General features: G+C 39.0%; 1 protein-coding gene across 1 annotated transcript in view; it reads left to right on the top strand.

Moving 5' to 3' along the window:
- The window catches only part of pkhd1l1.1 (PKHD1 like 1, tandem duplicate 1), a 63,718-nt gene extending 42,720 nt beyond the window's left edge, over positions 1 to 20,998 (top strand). Inside the window, exons 53-77 of the mRNA XM_088929233.1 lie at positions 597 to 789; positions 1,210 to 1,298; positions 1,572 to 1,735; positions 2,546 to 2,675; positions 3,690 to 3,808; positions 4,168 to 4,297; positions 5,189 to 5,362; positions 6,099 to 6,202; positions 6,900 to 7,026; positions 7,341 to 7,462; positions 7,828 to 7,918; positions 8,179 to 8,327; positions 8,811 to 8,933; positions 9,796 to 9,907; positions 10,420 to 10,536; positions 12,185 to 12,350; positions 13,142 to 13,374; positions 13,945 to 14,112; positions 15,007 to 15,164; positions 16,958 to 17,093; positions 17,631 to 17,975; positions 18,137 to 18,288; positions 19,041 to 19,187; positions 20,165 to 20,318; positions 20,790 to 20,998. Of these exons, the coding sequence (XP_088785359.1) occupies positions 597 to 789; positions 1,210 to 1,298; positions 1,572 to 1,735; positions 2,546 to 2,675; positions 3,690 to 3,808; positions 4,168 to 4,297; positions 5,189 to 5,362; positions 6,099 to 6,202; positions 6,900 to 7,026; positions 7,341 to 7,462; positions 7,828 to 7,918; positions 8,179 to 8,327; positions 8,811 to 8,933; positions 9,796 to 9,907; positions 10,420 to 10,536; positions 12,185 to 12,350; positions 13,142 to 13,374; positions 13,945 to 14,112; positions 15,007 to 15,164; positions 16,958 to 17,093; positions 17,631 to 17,975; positions 18,137 to 18,288; positions 19,041 to 19,187; positions 20,165 to 20,318; positions 20,790 to 20,998 (3,812 nt within the window). The remainder of the gene's footprint in view (positions 1 to 596; positions 790 to 1,209; positions 1,299 to 1,571; positions 1,736 to 2,545; positions 2,676 to 3,689; positions 3,809 to 4,167; positions 4,298 to 5,188; positions 5,363 to 6,098; positions 6,203 to 6,899; positions 7,027 to 7,340; positions 7,463 to 7,827; positions 7,919 to 8,178; positions 8,328 to 8,810; positions 8,934 to 9,795; positions 9,908 to 10,419; positions 10,537 to 12,184; positions 12,351 to 13,141; positions 13,375 to 13,944; positions 14,113 to 15,006; positions 15,165 to 16,957; positions 17,094 to 17,630; positions 17,976 to 18,136; positions 18,289 to 19,040; positions 19,188 to 20,164; positions 20,319 to 20,789) is intronic.
- The last annotated feature ends 1,442 nt before the right edge of the window (positions 20,999 to 22,440 follow it).

Raw genomic sequence — 22,440 nt, 5'->3', positions numbered from 1 at the left:
ACAAGGTCAGCCATCAGTTGACATGGTAGATATCGGCAGGCTAAACTGAGTCTGAGATAGAGGAAAAAATGCAGTTCAGGGAGTGAGCAGATGTCATTCACATCCTGAAAGGTGGCTTTTTATCATAGAATGTTTCACAATATACTACCACTATTTCTTGTAGACCCGGTTGGATAGTCAAGGGGTTTGATGTTTTATGTTGATGTACGCTGAACAGGAATGCTTGTGCATTGTGCAATCCAATTTAACAGAGAAATCTGATGTAGGATTTGATATAAGGCTTTCTTCTTAGTTCCCAACTCTTAGTGGCCTCCAGAACTTCCTTATAGTTCTGATATATGAAACTACAGCAGTTTGACCAAGCTCCTAATCCTCCCCAAAAGCTGGTTTTCTTAATTAAGTAATCTTTATGTCAGAAAGAGCATACATTAAATTTCATGCCCACAATAGTGGTGACAGACATTCATAGAAAAGCCCCAACTATTTGTGAAGGAACTAAGGCAGAGAGTTGCTTTTTACTGAAAATGGTTTTGAAGTGATGAAATTTGGCAATAAAGAATAGAATAAAAAAATTCAAATTTGCTTTTGTCTTTCAGTGTCCGGGAAGAAAAACGTAAGGAGAAAACGTTCATTCAGTGTGGATCCCACGGAGTCAGACATTGATGTGGAGTTTGCAGTGTACAGATGCTTCTTTCAAAACTGCAATCCAGGTCCTCCAGGTTTTCCAGGTCCTTCTGAACCAAACAGCCCAGGCCAGGCTGTGCTCCCAAGACCTGCTAATGGTTATGTGTATGTGTATATTTTGTCAATAGCTTTTTTCTTTGGTGAATTTACCACACCATATCATTTTGATGTCATTAGTGAGTGGGGCACTGCCTTCCATTCACTGACTTTCTATTTTTTGCATTATCATGTGCAGAGAGGAAGAAAAATTCACAGTATTAGAGAGAAAAGTCGAGTGCTTTGAAGATTAGGAACAGCAGTGATGTTCATGAATCATGGGCATGGATATGTGTTCTGTGTTTCTGCAGCTGACGAATAACACCTGTAACTAGTTTTGTTACAGTTCTTTTATTATTCTTTTCACGTTTGTGAACTTCAGTAGAACTTCCAGTTTAATGGCAATAAGTGTTTAAAAATACTTCATAGGAGACATTATGGAAGCATTTTAGAAATAAATTGATAAGTTGTTCTCTTTTGTGTTTATAGCTTTTGGTCCAATGAGTCCTTCTGGAATTCTTCTGCAGAAAACAACTTTGCTGTACCAAAGGAAGGAGCAGATGTGGTGATTCCTGCTGGTAACATATTCTAATCTAATTAAAACAGCATATTCTTCAGGTCTGTACGTAGTTGAAAAGAGCTTGATTCCTGACTGTCGAGCTGTTTTACAGTATCCTGAACTATTTTAAGGGTCTCACTGTTGACACCTTCAATCAAGCCAAGGTCTGTTGGATGCCCTTTGATCAACAAAAATAGGCAATTTAAAGCTAGCTTCACAGATTCCCTCAAAGCAGTAATTTTCTGTCAAGTACCAGTGATTGTTAACCTAACGTTTTGCTTCATCTCTGCAGGGATATGGATGGTTCTGGATATTGACATTCCATCATTTAACCGAATCACTGTATACGGAGTTCTGGAATTGCCTGACAACATAACTGTTCCATCTGCACCTGCTGCAAATACTACCTCCACGTTTAGGAAGATCATTCTAAATGCAACCTATATATCAATTCAGGTAAATTGCAAAACTGTTCAAGTTTTTTTTGACAGAATTAGATGCATTGTTTACAAATGTTTCATTCAAAAATACTTTTGAGGCTTATCCTTCCTTTACCCAAAATGCAGTCAGTCACTAATCATTCTTAAGAAGTGTAGACACTACTGTGCTTTTACTGTATCTTCCATTTGTGAAGGATTTAGAATGTTTTTGTGGAAGCAAAAGTCATATAGAGTAGAAAGTAGACACTAGGTGGTCTCCAATAAAAAAAGACGGTCATCCACCAGTTGACGAGTCAGATATCAAAAAGCTGAACTGAGTCTGAGTCATGATGTACAGTATCATGAACGTGGAATGCCTGTTCATTGTGCAATCAAATACAAAAATCTATATAGGATTTGATACAGTATAAGCCTTTCTTCCTTCTTTCCTCTGTTCTCTTAATGTACTCCAGAAGATCCTTATAGTTCTGATATACTGTACCAATCTACAACTGTTTACCCACGATCCTACTCCTCCTAAACCAAGAACAGCTGATTTGCCTTCAAGGCAAAATATTTGTCTGATATCTTAGTATGTTTCTGTTGAAAAAACCCAAGAAGAGTATCACATGATGTATTTATATATGGCAAATCAGATACTTTATGAACATAAGATGACATACTGTATGAGAAGACAACATTCAGCCCATCTTACTTACTGTATTAACTACCTTAGTAACTTAAACACACTTCAGATACTTTTTAATTCAACAGGAATATGACTTCATTTTGTCCATTATAATCAATTGTATAATTAGCTCCGTTAATCACGTTTTTTGTTTTAAAGGGTGGCAGGCTCATTGCAGGGTGGAGTGATCAACCTTTTAGAGGTGAACTGCAAATAGTCTTGAGAGGGAATCATTTCACTCCTGACTGGCCTTTGCCAAATGGCCCCAATCAGGGAGCGAAGGTGTTGGGTAAGTTCATGGGTTAGCACAGGCACAAGTTTAAAAGCTGTCAAGCTAAATCACAGCCAGTTGTCTAACAGTGAGACCCAGCAATATATTTTTTGTAATTCCCAATGCTACTGTATATTACAGTGAGTTTAGTGTGTCACTATTATTCTAAGTGCATACTATCGTGAAGTGTACTCTGGAAATGTAGAGCACATCCCACCTGAAGTCAAAGATTGAGATTGTAAAATCATTTTTATAGAATAGATTTATATAAAACTAGTCTTTCTACATTTCTACAGTCTTTGTACGTTGTTGCTGTTTTAGTTCTCGTTATTACTTATGTTTGCGGGGAACTTGCAGTGCTGAAGTTGTTTGTGGTAGATTCATTCACCTATTTATTTAACTGTTTTTGATTTGGACCAGCAGAAATTTTCCTTGTACTTTCAAATATTTTTTTTTCTTTAAAATAATCAATTATTAACATATATTAATATATAACAGAAAGAATGCTATTATACCAATACAAAATACAGCATATGAAAAATCATGTGTTGTACAAGCAATGAAAATAGGAAGATGTTAGTACATCTTAATCCTTTGTATTAAGATGACTTAATGCTTTGTTAGTGGGTGCTTTATCAGAAAAATTTTCATTGTCTTGAAAAGTTTGTATACATTCATATTGATAGTGAGGATAGTGGTCAAGGATAGAGATCCTGAGTACAAACTGGTTTTATGGTCTCCCATCCAGCATTTTGTTTGCAGAACAATGTGTTTTTGTTAATCGCAATGTTCACAGTGAATCACAGTTTTCCAGAATAACACATTACTCTTGCCCCTTGCACACTATCCAATCCAGACTTAGCTACTGCAATTATTTTGTGAGGAATTCTTCTTTCATGTATCTTAGGCATTGATACATGCAATTGTAATTTTTTAAATGTAGAAACTGTTTTTCAATCTTAATAAAACTGTAATGGAAGCATCAAAACCTCACAGGAAGGGTCTTGTGTCTTATTCTGGATTGAATTTCAGGTGTCTTCGGCACACTGCAACTCCATGGCTTGCCTCGGTCTGTTTACCACACAAAGCTGGCTGCCACAGCAGGAGCAGGGTCTTTCAACATATTGCTAGAGGAGTCTGTGGACTGGCAGGTTAGCATCTTAAATTTGATGTCATCTCTTTCATGTTTTAATGACGCTGTTTTCATGGCCAATCACTTAATATGTCATTTCCAAACTGTTTGGTTCCAGGTAAAATTATTCTCCTAAAATTACCTTTTTGTCAAAAAAAAGTTTAACGTGTTGTGAAAACATTAACAAACAAAAATGTACGTGTTTAAAATTGTTTTACAACATCATATAATAACAAAAGCAACTAAGTATGCATGAAAGCATTTTATGGTTCTATTGTTCCAATTGCTTTAGTGCCAAAGCAACTATTTCTTCAAACGTCAATGAAATCAATTATTTAGTATGAAGAACTCTCATGGAATGTCTGCACGTTCTCTTAGGTGGATGATGATCTAGTAATCACAACAACCAGTTATGACACCTGGCAAACTGAAATCAGAAAGATTGCAATGATTTCAGCTGATGGACGGAATGTGACATTAAACCAGTCTCTTTCATATACGCACATTGGTGAGTCTGTTCTGAAAAAAAATGCTAAAATGGCCCAAATAATTTTGGCTTGTTCAGAAACCAGTGCAAAGGAATTGCTAGACAATGGAATTGATTAACAGTGTTACCCGTTTCTGTATTTATAAAGGCAACATTGATCGAATCTGTAACCCCGACTTGGGAGTAATATTTAACTTGAATTAAATATTGTCTGACTGAATTAAAAGGCCAGAGAACATTAAGCAAATTGAAGCAGATAATACTTTACATAGCACATTTTGTTCCTGATAACCTTTTTCAAGTTGGGAAACCTCACATTTTCCATTATTCTGAATATTATTCCGGGTTAAAACTTGAAATGCAAGTCAATGTTTGAAAAAGAAGCTAAAAAAGTAAATGTAAATGTTATTTGCATTCTATTCTCTTCCACATAATTAGTGGTAAATGAGAACATACACTGAAACGTGCAGTTTATGTTACTTTGGAAATGCCATTTGTGGCAAATGGCAGAGCCTGGGCAGTCAAAGTGAAAGAAATAATTGTAAAGTACGTGGAAAAAGATAGGGTGTTATATGAATAAACATGTTATATAAAATTGTGGTCACAATATTACAAACAAAATTAAAGTGAAAACGATACTACAGTATGTGAGGTACAGTATTCGCTTCTATTTCCTGTGAAAGAGTTTGAAACCTTTACGGCATACACAGTACATCTTCAGGATGAGGACTTAAACAGACAAACATCTGTGTGACATGAATGAGCCTAGCTGAAGCCATTGTATAATAATGTATTGAATACTGACATTGTATTTATTATAAAATGATTTTATATGTAATGAATAAATGAAATTTCACACGCTGTAATAAAATCATTAACATAATCTCTCCTTTCTGTTTTTTTTTTTTCCAGCTGAGACAGTCAATGTATCAGAAACTGGCCAGCAGTATAGACTTGCTGCAGACGTTGGCCTTCTCAGTCGGAACATTAAGATCATCGGTCAAGACTACCCTGGCTGGTACCAGGAATCTTTTGGAGCCAGAGTTCTGGTCGGTTCATTCTCGAATGGAGTATATCTGTATAAAGGTAAACAATTCACTATTTCTTACTTACATAAGGACGGGCTGTTCTCACATCATAATGTTTTATGTACTGAACTTACATTTTTCCTGAAAACAACATTGTTTGCCATTTTCACTCTAGACATCACTTCATATTCTCATCAATAGTTTGTCAGGGTCTAATTTAATCCTTGAAGCCTTTGGATTTTAATAATTGTTACGTTGTTGTAATTTACATGTACATTTAGCATCGGTACTGATGCTTTTTTAAAAGTTAAGGCAAACATTTTCTAAGATGTGAGATTTCCAAATACAGTACAACTCACTTAATTTGACCCACGAACAAAAACCAGCATGCCTGAAGATTAATATTAATTTAGGAATTATCAATGAGTAGGAGCAGTCAAGGGCTCAGTGCTGCAATCACACTAATCATATCTGAATCAAAGCCTGATGTTTGCTCATAGTACGATGGGCGAAATATGATGATTGGGCAAACAGTTATAAAAAGTAAAAGTATAGCAAACCTTTGTCTTATTTTTACTGATGCGTCCTTAATCTGTAATCTGTAACATTAAATATTAATGTAAAATTATGTTTTCTGTTTTTAGCATCTTGACAATCTGTTTGCTTTATGTTACAATACAGGAGATGAACTGCTTACCGTTAGAAATCCATTGTCATCGGCAGGGTGTTTAAGAGCAACTCCTTTTACTCCAAGCTTGAAAACAGAACTCATTCACATGTCCTGCTCCCTTTAGGAAAAGCCCAAATCAGGAACGTGGAGTTCTACCACACTGGACAGGAGGGCTATCGAGACTCCTTTGATCCAAGATACTCAGTGGCATTCCTGGATCTGGGACAGGTTTGTGAGCATGTGCTTTCTGTGTAAATAGAGTTGGGTGCATCCCTCACCTAGTCCCATTGAAGAAATGTACTGGACAACACATTTCACTGCCTGCCAATGAGATAGTGATGGCTCTGGCACCTCTCTCCCCATTGACCTGCCCCGGTTATTGTGCTTGTCATACAGACACTTATAAAACACTAAGAAGAAGTTAATAATATACTATACTGGTAATTGGGTTATTGAGTTACTGTATATATTATCTATTAAATGCAAGAATTTGAGATATATATATATCATTTCTGAGATGAAATAGAAAACCACAATTCCACATTATTGTTCTCTTTTCCTTGTGTCTTGCTTAGCACACAAAACTTTTTGTAAAATTCTTTTTCCTTACCCGACATGTCGAGAGTTTTATTTGACTTAAAATCAGGCTGTTATGAATTCAGTAGTGAACGTTCTCCCCCTGGTTTCAAGGCATACTTGTTAATTTTACAGTCTGTACCATCTCTGCTCTTTTTGGAGTCATGCCTACATCCTGTATGTTCTTCCTTTTTCACAAATATTACACATAAATCTCAATTTGAAATACCAGCTTGCCTCATAGCAAGATACTGTAGTGCCCTTTGAAATTGTTTTCAGTCATGAGCCCGGCACCAGCAGACGTCATCAGCTTACATTGTGTGTATTTTTTTAAATTCTGTTTTTCCAGGTGTCAGTCAATGATTCCTATGTTCAAGGCTGTTCATTCCATCATGGCTTTTCCCCAGCTATTGGTGTCTTCGGAACTGATGGGATGAATATAGATGACAATGTCATTTATTTCACAGTAGGAGAAGGTAACTAACTAATACTGTAAATCACAGTCAATGGTGTTTAAAAATCCTTGGGACTCTTCGTGTTTGGTGTTCATTTTCCAAATATCTACCTTTAAACAGTAATTAGCTCTCATTGATTGTTCATTAGATCCCAGTTCAGTGAAAAGTGTTAATTTCCCTTGAGTTCAAGACGATTTTAATATTAAATCATACTTGTGATCATTTTATGCTGCACATATCTCTATTCGGTTTGCCGGATGGTAATTGCTATCAGAAATAAATACATACATCTCGCTTTCAAGAATGGTCAGCTGGTGCTTTTGTGTGCATGACAGGTATCCGAGTTTGGGGGAGTAATATCAAAGTCAGGAGGAATCTGGTGACTGTGGCGGTGTGGCCTGGAAGCTATCAAGACAGAGAGGAGACGCTGAATTCTCTGTGGCATGCTGCCATTGAAGTAAGCACTTTCAAAATCTCACATATGACAACATTCCATCTTCTATCAAATTAATACCAAACAAGCTCTTTGAATTCTATGGCCCTTATTTGCTGTATTCTGCCATTACCCAAATTCGTTTATTTTGTGACCTGTATATTTTATAAATATACAGTATAGTACATCTCCCTGTATACACTGTCATAATTACAATTAAATCAACTCGTACTTAGAAAGTGTCATTCCATGCCTTTACCACATCAAAACAAGATAAAAAGGTAGAAAATGAGAACCAAATGTTTAAATGTTCAGAGCTCCTTTTGACAGCTTATGTAGAAATCTAAAATGACATTTTTTTTCAACATTAGTTTTGATCTCTTCCTTAGGTTAATGAAGGAATGAATATCGTGCTTCAGGACAACATTGTGGCTGGGTTTGAGAGAGTCGCATATCATATTAACGGAGAACCTTGTCCAGGTAATGATTTTTCTCCTTACAAAATAGTGAGTTAAAGTTTGCCTGGTGAGCCATATTAACAAAGCTTTTTCATTAAAGGATTTTCATTAAGCTCCCGATGATTAATGGCAATGCTGAGAGAATACTCTTAATTGCTTTCCTGCATAGTACACTATGCAAGACTTGGTAGGAGAGAGAATAATACAAATACTGTAGGTTGTTTTGTCCGTTTTGTCTGTTGGTATTTCCAGCACACACATGCTCATGAAAGTCTCTTTCAGGAACATTCAATCCGGTTGAAAGCTGGCACAGCAATGAGGCTCATGGGGGACTGTATGGTGTGTACATGAACAAAGATGGTCTTGCCAGCTGCTCTCTCATTCAAGGCTTCACAGTCTGGAAGTGCTGGGACTATGGCATCTATTTCCAGGTAAAGTTCTGGTGTCATCCTACTGAATCTGATAACTTAATGAATAAAACAGGGATTTAAAACTAAGAACAATTTTTTAGCTGTTGTGATGCCCTATACATTGATGTCAAACTATTATTATAACAACCTTTTTTTCCTGTAATGGTATATGCTCTCGTAAGAATGTTTGCAAATGTTATCAAGGCTAAGAAACATATGGAAAAAAACAACACAAAAAAGGAAAATTCTGTTTCCGAATAGAATGGAATTTGGCGAGCTCAACCTTCAGCAAAGTACTGTATTTTAGGCAGTTTCTTGTATTTGCCATTTCCACTCAATATTGGAGAATAAAAGCCACTTTGAAATGAGATTAAATGAAATGTGTTTATAATTGAGAGAAACAAAAACAGTATTAAAGCAACTGAGATAAATGAGAGGAGGGCTTTTGTACAGAACTTCAGTGATGTGTTTGTGCCATTTTAACCATGCTTTGTTTTCTTACAGACGGTAATGAGCATCCAAATCTCAGATGTCACATTAGTAGACAATGGAATGGGAGTTCTCCCGATCATATACACCCCCCCCTCAGTGTCACATCAGTACTCTGACAAAACTGTTCAGATCCAGGTAAGAAGCTGACTTGTTGAATTGTTGTTTCAAACCGTGTCCCACTTTGACTAAAGTTTGTTTTAAAAACCGGAGTCACTGACTCCACAAAGGAGCTGTACAGATGCTACAGTGTTTCAGTGTCGTTTTGTATAGATGAATCTGAAAATCCTTCTGGAGACCCGAGCAGAGAGATGCGATTATTCTCTCATGTCTAGGTGTTTTTTACACACTCTGGCATTTTTTTATATAGACATTTAGTTGTGAACAGCCTGCTCTCTTATCATGAATGCATTGGGGAAAATATATATTCAGAATTGATATCATTGGAAATTCCAAACATCACAAAGATTCACCTGCAGAACATTTCTGAGGGGTCAATCTAAAGAAGGAACCGTCATTTCCTACAGTTGCACAAGCTGTTTCCAGATTTCTTAAACATGAATGATTTAAAAGTGTGATCTAGATGTAGTCTGTAGTAAAGTGGACAAAACCATGCTAATTTATATTTAAATATAAACAGCTATTTTGTGTTTATTGAATGTATATTCTGTCACAAGCCGTGCTTTTTGGTTTAGGAGGTTAAAAAGTAGATTTGAGAATGATGTTGCGAGAAATAGGTGGTATCAGAAACCCAATAGCATACAGCATCCTTTTATATCAAAATCATAATTTTGCAAATCTTGATGACGGTTCTCAGGGTCTTTTGGTTACTATATATTTGTTGAGATGTGCTGTGAAATCATTCACTTTAAGGTACTATGCAAAAACCATGCCATCATGCAAAGCTCATGTATTAAGCTGTATTATTCACAGCCAAGATGTTACATAAAATCTAAATATTTTGACTGATTTAGAAATTTTGTTTTTCCTTTTTGTGCAGAACTCTCTGATAGTGGGAAGTAGCCCTAACTTCAGTTGCTCTGAGGTCCTTACCAGCAGCGATGCCAATGTGAAGCTCAGTATGAGTCACAGGGCTCCCAGGCCTCTAACAGGTAATTATCTAAAATAAATGAATAATCCTTACACTTATATAGCGCTTTTCTGGACACTCCACTCAAAGTGCTGTATAGGTAATGGGGACTCCCCTCCACCGCCAGCAATATGTAGCCCCCATCTGGTTGGTGCGATGGCAGCCCAAGTGCTCCAGTACACTCCCCACACATAGGCTATCAGTGAGGAGGAGAACAGACTGATGAAGCCAGTTCATAGTTGGGGATTATTAGGAGGCCATGATTGGTGAAGGCCAGGGGGAAATTTGGCCAGGATGCCGGGGTAACACCCCTACTCTCTTTGAGAAACACCCTGGGATTTTAAATCACCACGGAGAGTCAGGACCTCGGTTTTACATCTCATCCAAATAATGGCGCCTTCTTTCAATGTAGTGTTTCCATCTCTATACAGGGGATATGTCTTTTTCCATTTCTAAGATGTTAACACACCTGTTGCACACATAAAGAATCTAGCAGATGTGTCTGAAACACTGCTTTGCTCTGTGCTTGTCTAGGTGGGAGAAGTGGACTTTGTTGGCCAACTTTCGCCTCTGATCACAATATGGCACCAGGAAAACCTCATGCAGGACTGATGAGCTACAACGCTATCAGTGGGCTCATGACCGTGACCAGTGAGTATCACAGTTATTTTTTAAGTGATACTAAATGTACTACCATTATTTTAAAACAAGCAAACCACAAAACACATTGCAGGCATTTGTGGAATACTGTATATAGCAGAAATTCTTTTGATGACAGATTGTGGGTTAGTAGCTTGTCTGTTTTTCGGCTGCTGCACCAAGCAACCATGTTTTGACGTAATTTGTCTTGTCTGTTATCATCCAGGGTTGGGTGTTATAACATGTGGTTGACCCCAGGTGTGTTTGGGATTTTTGGAATATGAAGTTAAAAGCGGGAGATAATAATTATTTATTATCTTATTAAGGCAGTCACTATCAGAAAGAAGAAAAGTTTAGCTTCCAGTGTTTGTAATTTGTTGATGCTTGCTGTGTTCCTTGCAGAGAGTGTGTATTTGTAATCCCTGCTCTTACTTGACCAAGAACAGCATCCTAAGGCAGTGAGGTGACCCAGGTGCAAGACAGAGCAAACAGGCAGGCACGTAGTCATCCAAGCTGAGGCCAGAAAACCAACTGAGCTCATAGCCAGCAGGACAGCAAAAGCACACAGGGGCACCCAGATGCATAACCAAGGCATGAACATAGATCAAATCCCAGAAAACAAGTGCTAAGTGCAGGGAAAATGCAAAGGGGAGTCAAAACACGAGTGAGGTCCGTAGCCAAGAAAAAGACGAGCACAGAAGGAAATCAGGATCACTGAGATTAGAGCAATGACCCTCGAAGACTGACCGGAGATGACCGGCAAATGGGGTCTTAAATATCCTGTGGAAACCAGGTTAATGCTCCACCTAGCAGACAGGTGGAGCTTGTAAATCGCTAACTTTCTGTATTTGCTTCTTTCGTTTATTCTGCTGAGGATCAGAATAAGTGCTGTTCTACCATCATAACAAGTTGGGATAACAGTTTCTTATCCATAGTGGTTGCTTTTTAATTTGGTGCAAAACTACGTTCTAAGCACACAGTTTTCCATCCATCCATTTTCTAACAAACTTTATGCAGTCTGGGGTTGCAGAGGGAGCCGGAGCTCATCCTGGCAAGCGACAAGCACCAGGAGCAAGGCAGGATATACCTGAATGAGACACCAGGGCGCACACACACACACAGACACAAACATGCACACACTCACACCAGGGTCAGTGTTCCCAGAAGCCAGTTAAGCTACGAGTCTGTGTATGACTGTGAGAAGGATCTGGAGCAACCGGAGGAAACCCATGTGAACTCTGGGAGAACATACAGGCTCTGTGCAGATAGCATCCCATGATTTGATCCCAAAGCTAACCACATTATCAACCCCATGCAACTTTTTCTCTGATGTATTCAGAATTAGGTTGGCATTTTTTCAACTGCTTTATTTACTCATCAGTTGTTTTGTCACTGCCTTAAAAAATAATTACTTAGAGAACAGTTTCCTAGTTTCTATAATCCCCTGTGGTTATAATGTATGTTCAAGTACCATCGGCAGTGTCACATCTATTTATCCTCGATCTGCCATTAAGCAAAGGGTCCCCCATCAAAACTGTTTCAGGAGAAAATATCTTCCACTGTTAGTGTGGTCGTGGACATGACTAACTACTGTATATCTTTGAGAACATCTTCTGCCTGTAGCAAGACCTCTTGAAATTGAATAATCGTTTCTTTAAAGATACCACACTTGTGGGATTTAAGAGTGTCTGCTCCAAAGAGGTGAATGTGATGTTCATGACCAATCCTGGAAATGAAGACTTACAGCACCCAGTTCACGTGCAAGGATTGAGAATGGTCGACTACATGGAGACTGCCAAGGTGTTCATACACAGACCCGACTTGAGGTGAGTGTGGAGGCCGCTTATTAATTCATGTGATTTTCAGTTTGCAGTTACTGTATGGAAATGGTAACTGTGTGAAAAGGACATTCATGTTCATGTGTAAGTAAAAATGATTTTACAATATTAAAACATACTAGTTTTATATACCGAAAGAAGCTGAAAAAATGTTTAAGAAATTATAGTAGATATCGATATTTATGAAAATAAGTTACCTCTCCTAATGTAACATTGTAAAGCAAAGTGACACTTTTACTGAATTCTCTTAACATCAGTATTATATGGCCCAGTAAGTGTTAGTGGGGAGAGTCACATTTGGCAAGAAGACTGTATAATAATGGATGAGAAAGTTGCAATGTTCGTTCTGTCTCAGACGTAAGTAGTGCAATTCTAGATATTGTTTCAAAGAAGTACAGTAGCAAAGTTGTGGTAGGCTGATTGAACAATATGAGTTTAGATCCCATTTACAGATGGAAACATTGACCTTTGTGCAGAAGGAATAATTACTATGACTGAACATTAGAAAGCAGTGAGAGAAGGGAATATTCCAGAATTCCTTTATGTTTTCTTAGCTTCACAGAGCTCCCCAATGATTTAGAATGCAGATTCGTATCATGTTGTAGAAACATTTGATGATCACATTCTTAAATGATGAACAAAATACTCATTTTATTCTCTTCCACACATACTGAAAGATAACTCGGCTCTTTCTGGGACTAGATGCTCTTCAGACCCAAGGGGAGTAAGGCGACAGGGAACTGTGTGATACTGACCATGCTGCGTGTGTTTGCCCTCAGCAAGGCCAATCCTTCTGACTGTGTGGATATGGACTGTGATGCGAAAAAGAAAGCTCTGCTCAAAGACCTGGATGGCTCCTTTCTTGGGCAAGTGGGTGCTGTGGTTCCCCAGTCGGAGTACGAGTGGAATGGAGACAAGCGTCGAGGTTTGGGAGATTACAGGATTCCCAAAATAATGCTCACTTTCCTGAATGGCAGCCGGATACCAGTTGACCAAGTGGCACCATATAAAGGTCTGTATGGTTTTTTAGGACTGTATGGCTTTTAGAAATTCTTAGTTTCACTGGAGAACTGACTTCAGATCTAACACTGGTTTTGAGCGAGTATGATTAGATGAACCTGAGTCCTCCTATTATTAACAAATTTCACCGCAGAACGATTATATCACACAATCCAAATGCCCAGCATGAGAAAAGGCCCCGCAAAGCGCTTTTAATCCAGCACATTCTTACGCTTGCATACATTAAACACTGGCATGTTAAATCTAATAATTTGGAACACGTATTATCATAATAAGTGGAAGTAATGTTTTAAGGCACTATGTGGATCCTGTCCACAATGTCTATGTCGGTGTCCTGTCTGTATTTGCACCGTGGACCAGGAGGAACGATATTTCGTTCCACTGTATACTTGTATATGGCTGGAATGACAAACGTGAACTTGACCTTGAATATGCTGCAAGGCAGGGGGCACAGTAATTATGTGTGAAAGTAGGCATTATTTATATTTTGTACATTATTCTCAAGCGTAACACAGATCAACACAAATCACAGTAATAAGAATATATTTCATCTTTCTTCAAGGAATAATCAGGAACGCCAATTGCACATACATGAGTGATTGGCAGAGCTACAAATGCTTCGGTCTCAACTATGAGATGTTGGCGATTGAAAGCCTTGATGCCGACACAGAGACCAGACGCCTGTCGCCAGTGGCTGTACTGGGGGATCGTTACATTGATCTCATAAACGGTAAGGACATGCTTATACAGTAGCGGTGTTCAAAACCCTACTTTGTGATCACAATGGAAGAAACGCTGTCATGCAACATCTCTCGGAGTAAGAAGAGAGAACGAGAAAACTCTGATACATCTCGTGGGTTCTAAGTAGTTCTCATTGCATGTGTCCAATGCACTCGTTTTCCCATAAGAGTTTGATCGCATGTTAAATGAAACCGTGACTCTTTATCATATATAACTTCTAAAACTAGCTTTAATAAGAAGAGAGGTGTGAAAAACATGCAACTACAGAGATCTCTCTTTCTTTTAATCGTGGAAAAATATTTTAGTATATTAGATCAAGCTTGACAGCAATGACCAGGATTCCACAAGCTGTTGTGCTGCTGTCAGCTTGAGATTATTCTTCCAGGCCTTCCTATTACTAACAGCTCTCACGGTGTGTTGCTGAGCAGCTGCAGGCCAGCAATGTTCAGTCAGTGCTACCTCCCCTGCAAGGATTTCATCATGTTGAACGACAAATGACTCTTCAAGTAGGCGTGCTAGAGGAATACTGTATGTCTACATATCACATTCTCTCCTGAACAAGTGCTCAAAACAATCGACAATCCCACCTTATGTGGGTATATGATAATAATAAAAATGATTGCTCATTCCAAATTTTAAGTGTGATAGTTTGTTCTACACCAGGTCATACTATGTATTAGCAGATTCTTCAAAATACAAAAGCTGTTTCTCAGACACAACGAATTAGAGGTGATGCATGAGGTGCTGATACGTATAGAACAGCACAGGGGGCGATTGAGCAGTGAATGCCTGCTATTAAATCTTCATGATTTAGTGAGATGGTGTCTATGAAGACTGGGTATTGTTAACCCCTTCGTCTTTGTTTCCTTATTTAACTTGGCAGGCCCTCAGGATCATGGCTGGTGTGCAGGATATACATGTCAGAAAAGAGTATCTCTTTTCCACAGCATTGTGGCCAGCAATAAGTCATTTGACATCTACTTCACCAGCACCAGCCCTCAGAATCTTCGCTTCATGCTTCTCAATGCTGACAGCGCTAAAGTGAGTTCAGTATAATTCATATGTCTTTTCCACCACTCCTAAACTGTGACCAAAGCTCTAAATATGTAGGGCCAGTATTTTATGTGCTGAGGGTGTTAGCTTGTTAAGCTAGAATTTTATCAAATTAACAGTACTTCATCCCCCATGACTATTCTGTGGTCAAAGAACACTAAGTGTAGCAAAGCTTGAGTTTTCTTGGTAAAGTGTAGTAACACAGTAATAACCAGATGGCAACATCAAAATGGATGAGAATTTTTTATTTTATTTCTATATTTACAGAAATATACAACACACGACATCTCACGGTTAAGTTAAAATATTTAATTCACAGAACTCTTCCTGGGAACAGAGCCACAGTGAATGAGAAAAGAGGAAAGCTGTCTCTTAGCAAATAAAGGATTCTATTCAGGACTAAATCTCACTCTAAAACTGGATGCTATCCAAATGGGAACCTACAGTATTTCCCAGTTCAAAATAACGCATCAGGAGATTTCTCCTAGTCTGAAGCATGACACAAATAAGTATCAGTATTTTCAACACATATAAAATTTCTCATCCCTTTCTTAAGGGCTAGTGTCCTGCCTTCTTAGTGCTCTAAATTCTTGTAGAGATTCAGTCTGTTGGTCTGTTGAAGGTGTTTTGCTGTAGCTTCTCCCTAGTTTTACATTGTATATTTCTTTCACTTTTTATCCTCTTTTTTTTCTCTGTTAAAAATGTAACAGAATTAGTCTGAATTAAAGATACTGTAAATGTAACAGTTTGGCTGTCTTGATCTTTGGCTATGGTGACTACCTCAAATGAACTGATCAGTAAAAAAGATTTTGCGGGTATTCCTCAAAGCTGTCCATGATTTCCTTGTTAGCCTTGGGTGCCTTTGATGGTAAATTTAGTTTGGCTACCCGCTGACATGCAACAGTATCTTAAAAAGCAACTCCCTGTTACTTGGCTGTTTATGGAAAAGTAAAATAGAGCTATTAATATACAGTAAACGTTTAGAAACCATAAATTCACACCTCTCATAGATATAACACAAAAAGTCAAAATGCAGTAGCCCATTAGTGGTAACCACCTTTCACTACATTTTTTAATCCTGGTCAGCTGCGTTTTACTTTTTCAACTTTAAATAATAATAAATAATAATTTCTTACACTTATATAGCGCTTTTTTCTGGACACTCCACTCAAAGCGCTTTACAGGTAATGGGGACTCCCCTCCACCACCACCAATGTGCAGCATCCACCTGGATGATGCGACAGCAGCCATAGTGCGCCAGAACGCTCACCACACATCAGCTATCAGTGGGGAGGAGAGCAGAGTAATGAAGCCAATTCGTAGATGGGGATTATTAGGAGGCCATGATTGGTAAAGGCCAATGGGAAATGTGGCCAGGACACCCCTACTCTTTTCGAGAAACGCCCTGGGATTTTTAATGACCACAGAGATTCAGGACCTCGGTTTTACGTCTCATCCGAAGGACGGCGCCTTTTTACAGTATAGTGTCCCCGTCACTATGCTGGGGCATTAGGACCCACATGGACCGCAGGGTGAGCGCCCCCTGCTGGCCCCACTAACACCTCTCCCAGCAGCAACCTTAGTTTTTCCCAGGAGGTCTCCCATCCAGGTACTAACCAGGTTCACTCCTGCTTTTGCTTCAGTGGGTTGCCAGTTGTGAGTTGCAGGGTAATATGGCTGCTGGCATTTAAGGTGTGGAATCACTGTTGTTGATGTTTATAGTACGTATTTCAGTGAAATATGCTTTTTGTTGGTTTATAATGTAAACGTGTGCTTCTCAGGCTGTTCGTGTGGCAGTGTTTTATTCCAGTCCTCAACGTTTGGATGTGTACGTGCAAAATAAGCTGGTGGCACCAACGAACGCAAAGTGGAATGCTGACCACACGGACTACACCTTAGAAGAGCCTCTTTACCCAGGTATCCTGCTTCAAGGCCCTGTTTTCCTTACAAATGTAGGAAAGTCAGCAGGAGGTAGTCCTATTACAATATATTTTTTGCCTTGGTCTGGTTTGGCCTACGTTACGTTAAATTCTGCAATGTAATTAATGATTGCTGCTAAAATAGAAACTTTCAGTAAGACTAATATTTCCTGTTAACAATTTTCACTTCTGATTTATTAAATTATGGGCAAGTATCAGAAGAACATATTAGGACATTAAATTTGCCTTCTGTTCACCTATAATCTTGAATGGCACTGCGCAGAGCTTGATATGGCGTGCAGAGTATGTGGATTCCTGTACAATTTTCTGGAAGAGTGATATTCTGGTTTGATCCTTATAATAACATCTTTTAAATGAGATTAAATTAACTCAGTGATGATTAACGGTACTTCTTTGCACAGTATGGGTGTTTGTATTTTGAAACTATTTTTTAAAACAACTTTCCTGCTTTTTCTGGACACACTCCTTGAAAGTAGCTGTTGAGGTCAAAATGTTTTTGGTCTTCTCGTCACAGGGCACTATGTCCCGCAAATGGATTCAATGGTCTATGGAGACAACTTCTTTGACAGCACCTACAAGATGCTTAATATTTTAGTGAGAGGGTCCACTCCGGTGGAGATCCGCACCTCTCCTCTTCTGTTCATCTCCTTCCGGTTGCCTGCAATGACCATTGACGAGTTCTACGGGGACAAACTGGTGCAAAACCTGGCCCTGTTTCTCAAAGTCCCGCCAGGAATGATCCGAATCACCAAAGTGGTGAGGGAAGACAGCAGGCGGCGCAAACGAGCCGCGGGACTATCCGTCCAAGTGCAGATCAGTCAGCCGCCATCTCAAAATCTAACCAACAGTTCCACCACACGTAAGAGTCCCCGTTTTTATGAAATACTCTTCTGTGTTGCACTTGGTATCAAAGAAGATGGGCAGTCCTGGTCGGGAAGGGCTGGTGTGTCTTCAGATGTCCGTCGTCTTATGATTTGATGACTTTTGAAATGTCCCGCCCTTACCTTTGTTTCATTTCAGAGCAACAACAATTTGACACGTTGAAAAACATTGCCAATAGTTTAGCCCAGGCATCGATTTCGGGAAACCTGAGCCAGTCTATCCAGTTCAATGTTTCGTCCATTGGAGTCATCCCTCCGGTACCTCCACCTACAGACAGCTCCTGGACCCAGGTAGGATTGAAGATCACCCGTCCGTCTATCTTCCAATCGCTTTATCCAATACGGGGTCCCAGGGGAGACAGAGCCGATCCTGGCAGGCAAGGATCCAGAGGTGCAAGGCAGGATACACTCTGGACAAAATGCCAGTCTATCACAGAGCACACACTCGCAACAGGGCCAGTTTTCCCAGATGCCAATTAACCTACCAATGCATCTTTGAACTGTGGGTGGAAACTGGTGCACCCGGAGGAAACCTACGTGAGCACATGGAGAACATGCAAATTTCACACAGATAGCACCCAAGGGTTTGAACCCAGGGCCTCAGTGGTGCGAGGCAGCAATGCTAACCGCTGCGCTGTCTGGATTGAGGATCAGTTTACCTGATTTAAAGATATGGATTATTTTAGAAAAGGATAGAATCCACAGCTATTTTATTAACCACCTGATGTGGCATAGTCACTTGTAGCTACTAACTCTAGCATTTTATGAGGCTTCAATAAGGTACATTTATCAGATAGCTTTTTCTGCTTATACTGTAGGTCTTCTCTTTTTTGATGTGCCAAGTACAACTCTTTTAACTCAAGTTACTCAATTCTGAGTACTGAGCTGAACCAAATAATTGCATGACCCACATTTCTGCATGAAGAGAGTTATGCTTATATATGTTCTGGAGTAATTTGATAGTGAAGAGGACATCAAGTGAAGATTAAAGTGCATGATGCACCAAGTGGAGTTTGCTCTAATTTTTTTTTTGCATGCCCTAGGTTGCTACACAAGACGTTAGCAGAACAGATCCTAGTGTGAGTTATGTGTCGACTGTCTCTGCTCTGGTTGTGGTTGTTCATCCAATAGCTGGAGGGAATGGAGAGCTTCTGAGCCAACAACCTGCAGTCATGGCCGTAGATTCTAATGTAAGTGGGTCTTCCTTCAGATTTTAGGTGTAGAAAATTAGATTTCTTTAAACATAATTACAATGAGGGAATGTAATACCATGATCACAGTGGTACACAACAGCAGGTTAAGAATTTTTTATATAAAACACTGTGCCACCCCTACGAAACTTTGTGTGGTGTGTGTGTGTGTGTGGCTAAGGCTGGCAAAGATCAAACCCCAAAGGTTTGCAATAATTTATAAGTACATATAGAGTGCTGCAATGCAGCAGATCTGGTTCACCCGGACAAATCTATTTTCTCTGAGGTTCAGTTCAGTGTCATGTGCGCAAGTGCAATGAAATGCTAATTTGCATCTACTGTATGCTCCGATACAAAGACAGTAAAGGAATGACCAAAAACATAAACAGAACAGCAGCAGCAGCAACAACGACAAGTTAAATAACATACAACTTTAAAAAAACATCAGTGTGAGCCAGTGGTAAGGGTACAGTTCAGTAATCTGACAGCTTGTGGGAAGAAACTGTCTCTGAATCTGGAAGTTTGTGCCTTTATGCTCCTATAACGCTTACCAGAGGGAAGAGGGGAGAAAAATGAGAAACCAGGATGACTGGTATTTTTAGTGATAGCGATAGGGTTCTGCATATCCCAAAGGTACCTGTTACTATCCAGTTGCTCCAAAAAGCTGTTAGCTTGAGAACGCTGTCAATACATCACTGAGAGGAAGTACTGAGGACATTCTTATGTTAAAGGGAATTTCTCCCCACATCGTCACACTTTCAGTGCCCCCTATTGAACAGCACAAAGCACAACAGGCAGCATAATGTTCACCAAAAAGGCAAATTCATCAGTAAATAGAGCTCTCCAGTTCTCCCAACCAAGCTGTTGAAGCTGTTTCCCACTCTGGTATACATAGATAAATTGGCAAGTGAAAATCTAACCAAGCGAAGTGGCCAGATGGAGTTGTAAACATTTCGACACTCTTCATCTTCCCGCAGGGCAACTGTGTGTCTGTAGGAGTCACGTCTTTCACCCTTACTGCAGTACTCATAGGCTCTAATGGTGCAAGCATTTCAGGACTGTATGGGAACACCACTGTCCTCTTCAGCAGCTGCTGGGCAAACTACACCGACCTCTCCCTCAATGCAACTGGTATGTATATTTCCACACGCGGCTGCCATAACATCTTGTGTCCATTCTGAAGCGTTTTACCACACAAAGGTGAACCAAGGTCTACATGTTTGAGTCACCCAAGACTTGGCAAGACTTTCTGATTTGAATCATTAGTAAAAATAATAGTGAGCACTCAGGAAATAATACATAATTTATGTTTAGAACACAGGGGTTTAATCAATAAGTTACAACAGCTCCGTCCTCTGATTTGGATCCCAGCAAACCCTGTTTAAAACAGGATGTCACATAATTTTCGGGTGTTTAAATTCTGCAGTAGCCAGGAATTATTTGACATATCATTTTTTTTTAGGATTTTGAATTAAGCCTGTCGTAAAGTGCGTGTTACTCTTGCATCACTTTGGAAGATGTTAATGTGGTCTAGGTCTGGGGGGAAGATCAGGACGTATCGTACAGCTTTTTAACCTTTTAACTGTGTCTTTGATGTTGAAGGCACAGACCTGAAGCTCACCTTCACTATGAATCAAGTGTCTGCGCAGTCAAGATCCTTTGGCGTCAAAGCAGTTGCTGCTACTACAGCCGCAGCAAACTCCACCCAGACCACCACACTGAACTCCAGCCCATGTGTGAGAGCAAGCACTCTGTACTTGCTTGTAGTTATCTGTTGTCTCAAACTACTGCTTTCTGGACTTGAATCCTAGTCCTACAGTTAATATTCTGTATGGAAGACAAAAGATTCTCTTTTGCAAAATATATATATTTAAAATATATAGTATATGTTAACTATTTACTTCTACGAACATAGATAATTTAAATGTCACTGCAAATGAAATCTCATATTTACATTATAGATGACTTCTTTATTCTTTGTTTAAATGTGATAAACATTTTTTGACTCTGAGAAATGAATGTAGTATTGGCACCTAATCTTTTGCCTTTTGTCTTTTTAGATAAGTTTGATATTGACATTTTTTTTGCTTGATTGAAAGCTTCTCTGCTCAATATAATCAAATAAAAAATAAAGAACAAATTATGACCTTATCAATGCTTTAATCTACAGAGTAATTAAACTACTGCACTACATAATAATGTAGTCACATGTGGCAACATCTGATGCTAGTTGCTTAAGCTCCAAACCCGTAAAAACCAGTCCTGGATTCTTCTGTTAAGTTCCCCGTTGATGTCAGTCATGAGCTCATACTCTGAGATGATGCCGCTATGACTTAGCTTCCAATGTTTAAGTACAGCCTGTGGATAACTTCACAGCTTGGCTAAGAAACAAAGTCACATTCAAATGTCACTGAAACATTTCCCTAGGACTCGGGTGCATTTGTCTTTATCTAAACAATGAAACAAGATTGTCAAGGGGTGCCCGCATTTCAACAATTGGCCAGGAGATGGCAGCAGAGTCAGCCGTCTTGTCACAGTGTGCCACAGCGGATCGCATTGATCTATAACAAAATTACAAAAGGCCATTAACGGTTCTGTTCTACTAGCAGAAAATTCTGAAATGGGCACTCACCTTGAGAATGATATGTTCCACATCAAAATCAAGGTTTCCTGTTACAATGTGCTGCAAAAACAGTTTGCAGCAACCTTGATCTTTAAAGCATTTTTCCATTTTTGATGAACACTGTGGTTTCTGTAAATAACACTGGCATTGTCGTCTGATATGCTAAAACTTTATTCAGATCCTGTCAAGTAGTATCAAGCTTGGATAATAGCTGCTTTGCAGTTGTATCAGTGATCTGCTTACTGTCACTGTAAAAATTCAAAAGCACAAGCTGAATTCTTTCCTCAAAATTCAAATCCCTCAAAACGCTTTGAAAGTGCATCTCTGAAACACCTGTTACATCTTGATTAAAATCGAAAAGGCCATTGACTGACTTTGACATAATTCAAATATTTCTAGACACAATACGGAGCTGAAATGTTCCCACAAATAACTTTTGGATTTGTGTTTCCTCATGCCAGTTTTTTTTTTTTATGAAGACAAAACTACTACTACTGTAAACATTTCAGCTTTAAAAACTGAAAAAATATTAAACACAATAAACTTAGCGGTAGTAATTATATCATCTTGGGGCATCGTGTAGCATTTGAAAAAAAGATGACCGAAACGATAGACCTACACTTCAGGTGT

Source organism: Atractosteus spatula, chromosome 12 (genome assembly GCF_055471065.1).
Source record: "Atractosteus spatula isolate fAtrSpa1 chromosome 12, fAtrSpa1.hap1, whole genome shotgun sequence".
NCBI lineage: Eukaryota > Metazoa > Chordata > Actinopteri > Semionotiformes > Lepisosteidae > Atractosteus > Atractosteus spatula.
This window is presented reverse-complemented; position numbering and strand designations above follow the sequence as displayed.